Source organism: Eubalaena glacialis, chromosome 4 (genome assembly GCF_028564815.1).
Source record: "Eubalaena glacialis isolate mEubGla1 chromosome 4, mEubGla1.1.hap2.+ XY, whole genome shotgun sequence".
NCBI classification, from domain to species: Eukaryota; Metazoa; Chordata; class Mammalia; order Artiodactyla; family Balaenidae; genus Eubalaena; species Eubalaena glacialis.
Genome location: NC_083719.1, coordinates 43,244,427 through 43,254,720, shown reverse-complemented (window position 1 = coordinate 43,254,720; position 10,294 = coordinate 43,244,427). Strand labels below are relative to the sequence as shown.

Sequence of the window (10,294 nt, the reverse complement as noted above, 5' to 3'; positions counted from 1 at the left end):
CCCTGACACCATACACAAAAATAAACTCAAAATGGATTAAAGACCTAAGTGTAAGGCCAGACACTATCAAACTCTTAGAGGAAAACATAGGCGGAACACTCTATGACATAAATCACAGCAAGATCCTTTTTGACCCAGCTCCTAGAGAAATGGAAATAAAAACACAAATAAACAAATGGGACCTAATGAAACTTAAAAGCGTTTGCACAGCAAAGGAAACCATAAACAAGACCAAAAGACAACCCTCAGAATGGGAGAAAATATTTGCAAATGAAGCAACTGACAAAGGATTAATCTCCAAGATTTACAAGCAGCTCATGCAGCTCAATAACAAAAAAACAAACAACCCAATCCAAAAACGGGCAGAAGACCTAAATAGACATTTCTCCAAAGAAGATATACAGATTGCCAACAGACACATGAAAGAATGCTCAACATCATTAATTAGAGAAATGCAAATCAAAACTACAATGAGATATCATCTCACACCGGTCAGAATGGCCATCACCAAAAAATCTATAAACAATAAATGCTGGAAAGGGTGTGGAGAAAAGGGAACACTCTGGCACTGTTGGTGGGAATGTAAATTGATACAGCCACTATGGAGAACAGTATGGACGTTCCTTAAAAAACTAAAAATAGAACTACCATACGACCCAGCAATCCCACTACTGGGCATATACCCTGAGAAAACCATAGTTCAAAAAGAGTCATGTACCAAAATGTTCATTGAAGCTCTATTTACAATAGCCAGGACATGGAAGCAACCTAAGTGTCCATCAACAGATGAATGGATAAAGAAGATGTGGCACATATATACAATGGAATATTACTCAGCCATAAAAATAAATGAAATGGAGACATTTGTAGTGAGGTGGATGGAGTTAGAGTCTGTCACACAGAGTGAAGTAAGTCAGAAAGAGAAAAAGAAATACAGTATGCTAACACATATATATGGAATCTAAGGGGAAAAAAAAAAAGGTCATGAAGAACCTAGTGGCAAGACGGGAATAAAGACACAGACCTACTAGAGAATGGACTTGAGGATATGGGGAGGGGGAGGGGTGAGATGTGACAGGGTGAGAGAGTGGCATGGACATATATACACTACCAAATATAAAATAGATAGCTAGTGGGAAGCAGCCGCATAGCACAGGGAGATCAGCTCGGTGCTTTGTGACCACCTAGAGGAGTGGGATAGGGAGGGTGGGAGGGAGGGAGATGCAAGAGCGAAGAGATATGGGAACATATGTATATGTATAACTGATTCACTTTGTTATAAAGCAGAAACTAACACACCATTGTAAAGCAATTATACTCCAATAAAGATGTTTAAAAAAAAAAAGTTTTAGTATCAAAAATTCCTGAAATATTAATGAAAGATAAATTTTATTACCTTATCCTAAATTACATTTCATAAATGTAAGATATTACATAAATAAAATTACACTGGATAAGAGCTTTCACCAAAGCATTTTAAGCCATCACAAAGTGGATTTATTAAGTTATCATTATCTTTTATGGTCACTCTCCAACTCCTACAGCACAGGCAGGTTGCAAAAACACAGAATGGGGAGGTATCTTATTTAATATCTTCTTAGCAGTTTACACAGGTTCCTTGCTACTTGAAACAAATCAAGAATTTAGTCTTTGTCCTGACTGAGTTTAGTACAGAAATCCAGTGACTGTTCCTAAGAACATCCCATTTCACCAGTATTGGCAGAGACTGCTAGCTGATTCCCAGTTTCCTGGGTGTACAGAAAAGGCTACTTTACCTAGTCTCCCTTACAATTAGATGTGACTAAATTCTCAACAGTGGAACGTGAGAAGAGATCTATATGCCGTTTCCTTGCCTAATCCATAAAAGTCTTCCATATGTGCACCTCTGCCTTCCCCCACCCACCTCTTCCCCTTTTCCTGGTTTGATGAAGAGAAGCATAAAGACCTTGGAAGCCATGTACCAAAGATCGCAGAGCCACATGATGCAAGAAGCCTGAAGTCCTAAGTAACAATTTGAGAGGCCACCTACCTTGCAGGAACACCCTCCTTGGATAGTTAGGTGAGCAAAAACTTACTTCTATCTTGTTAAGTCACTGAAGTTTTGGGAGTTGTAAAAGCAGCTAGTGTCATCCTAGTAGATATAATCAGTGACTCAAAAAACGATAAACCATTTCACAATTCTTGGTGTCACCACCAAGCAGCAAGATAGCACCCCACCCCTTGATTCCACCTTTTCTCCACCCCCTTTTACCACTCCCAGGTGTACTGTTGGGAAGACTGTGACTGGGTAGACATGTAAACAGGTGAAGAAAGAATGAAATAAATGACCGACACATGAAAAGGTGCTCGACATCACTAATCATCAGGTAAACCTAAATTAAAACCACAGTAAATGGTTAGAATTTTAAAAGCCAGCAATACCAAAAAATGGTGAGGATGTGAAGCAAATGGAACACTCTTACAATGCTGGTGGCTATAATAAATGATTCAACCATTTTGGAAAACTCTGTCTGTTTCTAATAAAGTTAAACACATACCTACCCTATGATCCAGCAATTCCACTCCTAGGTACATGCCTAAGAGAACTGAGGGCTGTGCTCACCAAAAGACTTGCAGTAGAATACTCATAGAAGCTTTATTTATAGTAGTTAAAAACTGGGAACAACTCAAATGCCCATCAACAAGAAATTGGAAAAACAATTTATAGTTTATTCACATGACAGAACACCACACAATACAAGAGACCTACTGATACACACAACATGGATGAATCTCACAAATACTATCCTAAACAAAACCAAACACAAAAGAGAGCGTACTCTATGATTCCATTTATATAGAATTCAGGAACAAATATAATTTATGGTTATAAAAATCAGAAGAGTGGTTACCTCTGGGCAAGGGAGTTGAGTGCAAAGGGGCAAGAAGGTGATAGAAATGTTACCCATCTTGATTCACACAATGGTTTTAAGTATATGTAGGTAAAAATTTAAGCCATACACTAAATATTTGTGCATTTTATAATATGAAAATCTTATTTCAAATAAAAAGATTAAAAAGTTAACCTGTCCCAAAGCACACAAATAGTAAGATGTTGAGCTCGGGTTCAAACTTAGGTCAATCTGAGTCTTCTGACTTGAGTAGGGTTCACTTTCCTACCCAATTATATACAGAGAAAACTACAAGAAGACTGTTACTACTTATTTTAAATATGTGATTACCATCATTCTCTCTACATATTTCATTCATAATATCCATATTATGATAAACTGTGCTTATTTTGGCACCAAGACATTCTATACTTCAAACGCTGGTTTTAACTTTGTGGCACTATAGCAGCAGTAATTCTGTCTACGGAATTGAAATAAATGATTGAAACCAAACTTTCCACCATCCCCCATGACTAGTAATATAGTAAGATAATTCAGCTGAAGAACAAACATGTTAAAATTGTCAGAACCTGCACTGCATTTAACTGGCACAAATGCATTAGTTGATTAGTATCTGTACATGCTCCAGTGGTGGAGCATCCTAAGACTAATAAAACAATCGATAGATGAGGAATATAGTAAGATGCAGAAATAGTCAACTAACAAGCGTCACTCATGCCTGTGATATTTATAAGCAATTCAAGCACTATAGTTGCAAATGTGATCTCTGACATATTTCTCAAGAATCAACTATTTATTGAATGTTGATATATCAGCTAGGGACTTCCCTGGTGGCGCAGTGGTTAAGAATCTGCCTGCCAATGCAGGCGACATGGGTTCGATCCCTGGTCCGGGAAGACCCCACATGCCGCAGAGCAAGTAAGCCCGTGCGCCACAACTACTGACGCGAGCCACAACTACTGAGCCCATGCGCCACAACTACTGAAGCCCATGCACCTAAAGCCCGTGTTCTGCAACGAGAGAAGCCACCGCAGTGAGAAGCCCGCACACTGCAACAAAGAGTAGGCCGCATGCTGCAACGAAGACCCAACGCAGCCAAAAATAAAAATTTTTTAAAAAATTTAGAAAAGGATATATCAGCTAATTCAATATTAGAATAAGATGAACATAAAAATACAAGTGCACCAGCATTTGGCTATGATACCCTGCATTCTTACACAAAGCTGCCTCTTTAAAAGCATTTTATTGTAACTGCATGCACTGACTGTGTGCATCTTCATTGGGTGAACACCGGATGAAGAAAAATCCAGTTACTGTCTTTCTTTTATATAAAAGCAAACTGAGGCATAAAGCAGATCACTGATAGTGCTAGGCAACACCAAGTCAACAAATAAAGCCAGTGTTAAGGTTACTCCAACTAGTTCTTTATAATGAAGCATCATACCTACCTTGTCACACAGGAGCTTCTCGTCCTACACATACAAGTTTTTGAGTATTTTAAACTACTCTTATTTCTGTTGAGAATTTACCCCCCACATGGTAACCCCCTCCCAAAACTAAGGAGAAAATCAAGTTAAATAGATAGAGCCAAGACTTTGGGAGAATTAACAAGTTCATATACACAGAAGGGGAGAAAAAGTTGGGTTTTGTTCCTGAATGCTGAAAAAGAATTCTACAAACACATGAGACTCCAAATCCAGAAAATACTGACGGCAGAAAAAAATCTTTCAAGGAATTCTCACATGCAAAATCCCCCCGAGAAAAGAAGATTTCAATACCCTACGCTGACAATTTGGCAATCTCCTAAATTACAGCAAAACAAGTAATGAGCCGCTTAGTTAAAGGATTAACCTGAATCGCCAGACCCCAAGCTCTAGGACAAATCATTTGCTCACCGCAATTTCCAGCCTCCGCAGTGTCTCAGCACACTAACCCTGCTGTTTCCCCCCCTCCAACCCACACACACCCACCCCCATTCTCTCTTCACGAGGAATTCCTCAGGGCACCACCAACTGTCTCTAAAGCAGGAGTCATTTAATCTTCGGTTCCCGGGCCCTTTCGCTGGGTCTATGAATGGGTTTTACATAGGTTGATAAATCCCCCGATATTTGAAGTAAAACTTGGGTCGATAACCTACGTGATCCAAAGTGATTCGGAGCTGCGATTCTAAAGGGAGGGCCGGAGGAAAGCCCCGCGGTGCCAGCCCACCACGCGCGTGCGCACGCCCCACACTCACCTGGACTTGGTCAGCCGGAGCTCCCGGCGGCAGGGACGCCTTCGTAGCAGCTGCTCATCCCTGTCCCTCAGATCCCATAAGGCCAACCTCCGGCTCCGCCCCGGGGGGAAGGCTCCTGCCGCCCCACGCCCCCAGTACTAGTTGGCATTCCCCAGCCGCGGCCGCGGAGAGAGCGCTGCCAGGTCCGGGAGAGGAAGGACCACCAGGTCAGGGCCGCCCCCGGGGGCCGCCTCCACGAGCCGGAGCCGGGATGCAGACGAAGCTGCTTTCCAGCACTGGCTGCTTCGAGGTGGCCACAGCCGCACACAGCCGTCTGGCCGCCGAGGCTTGGCTCTCTGCTGGCCGGATCGTAAAACGAGCGCCTTATCTCACCACCAGCACCGTGGGACATAATACGAGTCCATTCTGGACTTCTACAAAGGAGGTACTAGGTTTCCTGTTCTGCGTGGGGTACAGCGGGGAAATCTGAAGCCAACATTGAACATAGGCAGCCCCTGTCGACCACAGCATCATGCACGCTGTTGTGTGGCTGAAATTCTAATAGTGACATTTTAAACATTTAAAAATCTATAAAGAGCATACAAACCAAACAACATGAAAAGCTGTCTTCTCCCGAATTAGGGGACCAATAAAGAGATTATACAAACAGCTCAAAGTGTAAAGCTAGGGGAAAGGTGGGAGGGTAAACTCATGCTGCTGCCCTATAACGAAATGTTATCAATGCTGAAAAGTTAAATCAGAAAACGAGGACTATTCTACCCCAAGACCCTAACAGACAAATGCAGTAGGTAAGTCATGTACCCAGTACGAAATCAGGACCATTCTTCATCTTTATTCTCTACTAACATCACCAGTATTCCCAGACCTTCACTGGTACAGCTGATACTTGATATTCCACATTTTGAGCTTCCCACTTTAGGCCAGAACCTTTGACTCCTTAAAATGCAAAGAATTCAATAGAAGAAAATCTAAGCTTTATTATTCACATCTCAACCTATCCCTTCGCTTGAGAGGAGGCCTTGATGAACAGAGTTAGAGAGGAGAGGGCACTAGACTCTAGGGGTTGGGGGGAAAGGCATAAAAATGAACAGATTACTGAATTCGACTAAAGCCAGCGTTCAATATACATACAACTTAGAAGTTGATAAAGGCTTAAGATTTCTGATGCCAAGCAGCAGGAAAACAAACGCTTAATGCAAAAAAAAAAAAAGATTTCTCGGGTTAAATTACAAGGATTAAACAAGTATTAGTAAAGCAGAACATTCATTATTAAGCAACATTTAGAAAAACAAAAGAAAATAAGATTGGAAATAAAATATAATTGCTAAAAATGTTTTAAACGGGTTTAAAGATAGTAAGTATTCTACCAGAACATAAGCAAAAAGATGAAAAAACATGAACGATAGGCGATTTAGAGATTAATTTTACAGTTCTAGCATCTGATTAATAGAAGTTCCATAAAGAAAGAACAGAGAAAGCTTAGGAAAAATTATCAAAGAAATATAACACACTCCCAGGGATCTGCAAAGCACACCAAGTACTCGCCAAAATTAAAATGTCCACTCATAAAATTTAACACCACCAACATATTTGGGGATCTAGCTTCCAGACAATACTAACTTTGAACCCAGAAAGGTAATAATATGATGAAAAGGGCATGTTTCTTCTCCCAACAAGAAAAAAGGAAGACAATCAAACTACAGGGTAAATAAATTGCTCTAAGAGTATGGCCCAAGGTTAAAGCAAACTGGTATGCGAAATGGTTTTGATCAATTTTCACTTGACCCTGGCATTTATAATAATTATAATAATTCTCCCTTGAAACACAGAGGTGACAAAATTGGAAAAATAGTAAAGATAATCAGACTATGTTAACTGGCCCATTCAGAGAACAATATTTGTATAATGTAAACCCTATTGATTTCCAATTTTAGAATCAACCTGTAGATATAACAAGGGAGACTTTTTGTTATAGAATAGGATGCAAATATTAACTTTGGAAATGTATAGTTTACAGATGTTGTAATATAAAAACAGAAATAGAGGGAAGGAAAAGGGTGCCTTTATCATCATCTCACAAAGTGTACTTCTAACTATATTAAAGTTACCATTTTTTTCTTCTTTTGCTTTCTCTTTTTATTTTATCTACTATATAAGATGATGATTACTGCAGTAATCATTTCACAATACGGTGTAAGCCAAACCATTATGCTCATTATGCACCTTCAACTTATACAGTGATGTATAATAATTATATCTCAATAAAACTTGAAAAACTAAAGTTACCAAGGAAGTAAGAGTGAGGTGAGTGATCTTTATCTATCACACACAAAGTCAATAGAAGTCTAAACTTGGTGAGACAAAAACAAAATATACGACGGCAACCATTGTAAATGATTAAAGGTATTCGTGGGATGTGGAATAGCAATTTAGAAAGGGAGAGGCAGCAGAATATTGCTATTATTAATCTTTCTATAGAATTTTATTTTCTAGTCATATGTGTATCCGTTACTTTGATATTTTTTAAAGAAATTATTCAAATCTATACCTAGAACTGAGGAAAGTAATTGAACACTGGGACATTTACAGTTGGTTTATAATGATGGTAGGATCATGTATGATTTTCTTTCTCTTTTTACATTTGTTTCAGTAATGCTATTATGGTAAATTTGACAAATCAAGCAAATCCAAAAGAAGTTTTAAGGCAATCAGGCTATGACCAAGAAGCTCTTTGAGGAAATGAAAAAAAAAAAAAAAAAAGAAATGACTTATAAATGCTCTTTGTAAACAAAACAAACTGGAAATTAGCCTTTCCCAGAAGTGAGATTAACAGTACAAGTTAAATATTTCCCCTTTTTTTTTCTTTTTTCCAGCTTGTGGGATCTTAGTTCCCCTGACCAGGGATCAAACCCAGGCCCCTGGCAGTGAAAGCACAGAGTCCTAACCACTGGACCACAAGGGAACTCCTGCCCCATGCTTTTTTAAAATTGAACCTCCCTTTTTGAGTTGTCTGTTCTTTGTGCATTGGTCTAACAGAATTCCTAAATATCCACATATAAATAACTATACACTGATAATCCACTGTAGTCACAGTAATACTTTTCCTTGTCTACTGTTTAACCTTTTTATATAAGCAACTAATTCTTTTGTGATCAAATCTGTTTGTTGTTTCCATCATGACTCTGTCCTTTGAGCTTAATGTCAACTCTCATTCCCAATTCAAAGGTTTAATATTTAACTGTATTTTCCTGTAGTTGTAATTTTTTATGTAATTCACATAGGGCTGATATTTAATATGGCATGGGGTAGGCATCTAACTAGTTATCCCAACAGAATCTGTTGAATATTCCACTCCTCTTTTCATATGTGATGCCTCATTTATTAACCAAATTCCTATAACAAGACATATATGTTGGGGAAATGTTGCTTTGGATATTTTAAGTGATAAAAACATACATTTGAAACTGATTATTTTTGTCCCCCTAATATTTACGTCTCACTTGTTTTATGTCCTAATGTTTTGGTTCACTCATTTAATGATTTATTAAGAATTTCTTACATTCTAGACATAGTAAGTTTAAGATATATAATGGTAAATGAAAAAAAGAGTTTTTTCCCTCAATATTAAAATATCAAAAAATTATAACAGTGAACAGCAATGTTTTTTATTGATATAGTTTGAGTTCAAAGAATGACATTATTACATCTGTGTATTAATGTATATTATACATATTCAACTTATATGACTTTTTGTTCACTTCATTGGTTTCACAAGACTCAATAAAATTTCAAAAGACAGGAGTTGAGAACTATGACCTGTAACAAGAAAAATTAAAAGTGCTGTTGGAAAACTTAGGGGGAAAAGAGTTTCATCCTTTATTTTCAAGGAATGTCTATATAGTATAACTACAAACAGTTGTATCATTAAGTACAGAGCTCACATTGCAAACATTTAACTATGTTCATCATGTATCTGATGATATAAAATCAAAATTACTTTTAAAAGCTTGTCTTTCACTATATGTGTCATGAAAATCATGTCATTATATTTCAGTGACTCACTATTGTTTAAAGGCTCCTTTTAAATAAAAATAGGACCCAATAATTTTTAACCAAAAGTGTATCCTTTGTCCTGTTTGTTAAAGGATCAATAAACACTATACTAAGACATGGCATTTAGACATAAAATATGTCTAAAACCCCTGAAGAATACAATAAAAATAAGCAAGACATTTACAATGCTTTAATCTTTCCAGTTAACACCATTTGTATCAGTAACTGCAACGTTGTAACTTTTAGCATTTCACATAACTAGTCAGTAAGGATGTTTTTTTAAGGGTGGGAGTAAGAACAGAGGACAGGAGAAACAAGAGTGTCAGGTTTCATACTTCTATTAAAAAAATCAAAAATCAAAACTATTTTCTTCTCTGCATCAAAACTGTACCACAAACTTGAAGGTTGTTTTAGCTTTAATCCCATGACTCATCATCTACTGGATTAGGAGCTTGTGAAGAAGAAAACCCTGCTGTGTTCAAAGAGCTCTTGCCCTGGTAATTCTTAAAAAAAAAAAAAAAAGAAACAAACAAACATTTAATTTTATGTAGCTTTAAAGTTACGTTGCCTAGACTGAGAGCAGAGACTCAAGCTTTCCACCATGTCTTCCCCAAATATATAAAAAATTTCATTCCAACTGAATCCAATCCATTTGACAAAAGGTCCGTATAAACCTGGAAAGTCTAAATGCACAGAGTATTTGTAAGAGTATTTAGAAAAATTTAAGCCAATAGTTTTGGCAAGTGGAAAAACAAAGCTCTTCACTTCAATGAATAAGCATAAATATTTAATGATTAGTATGCTCATTGTTTCTGTATAAAAATGATGTTGCCTATAAACTGACAACAGAAAAGATGCAACCACATCTCTATTATTTTCTTACTTAATAATGTGGTCAGAATTCAAAAAATAAAGAATTCCTACAAAAATCTCAGAAGATCCCAAATTAGAATTTAAAATGCCAGCAGAATTGGGAAAGGAAGGTGTCTGAGCATAAATCTCAAACTCCTCACCTTTAAGACCAAAACTATATAATATGTATATAAAATTTTTAGAGAACTATTAAAGTATTCTTCTAGGTATGAAAATAATGGAATAGGTAAATTATTGAATG

General features: G+C 37.4%; 1 protein-coding gene across 3 annotated transcripts in view; it reads right to left on the bottom strand.

The window, feature by feature from the left end:
* Positions 1-9,596: 9,596 nt before the first annotated feature.
* The window catches only part of DDX4 (DEAD-box helicase 4), a 65,992-nt gene continuing 65,294 nt past the window's right edge, over positions 9,597-10,294 (bottom strand). For all 3 annotated transcript variants that reach the window (XM_061187803.1, XM_061187805.1, XM_061187804.1), the window contains one exon: positions 9,597-9,674. In XM_061187803.1, coding sequence (XP_061043786.1) covers positions 9,597-9,674 — 78 coding nt within the window. The remainder of the gene's footprint in view (positions 9,675-10,294) is intronic.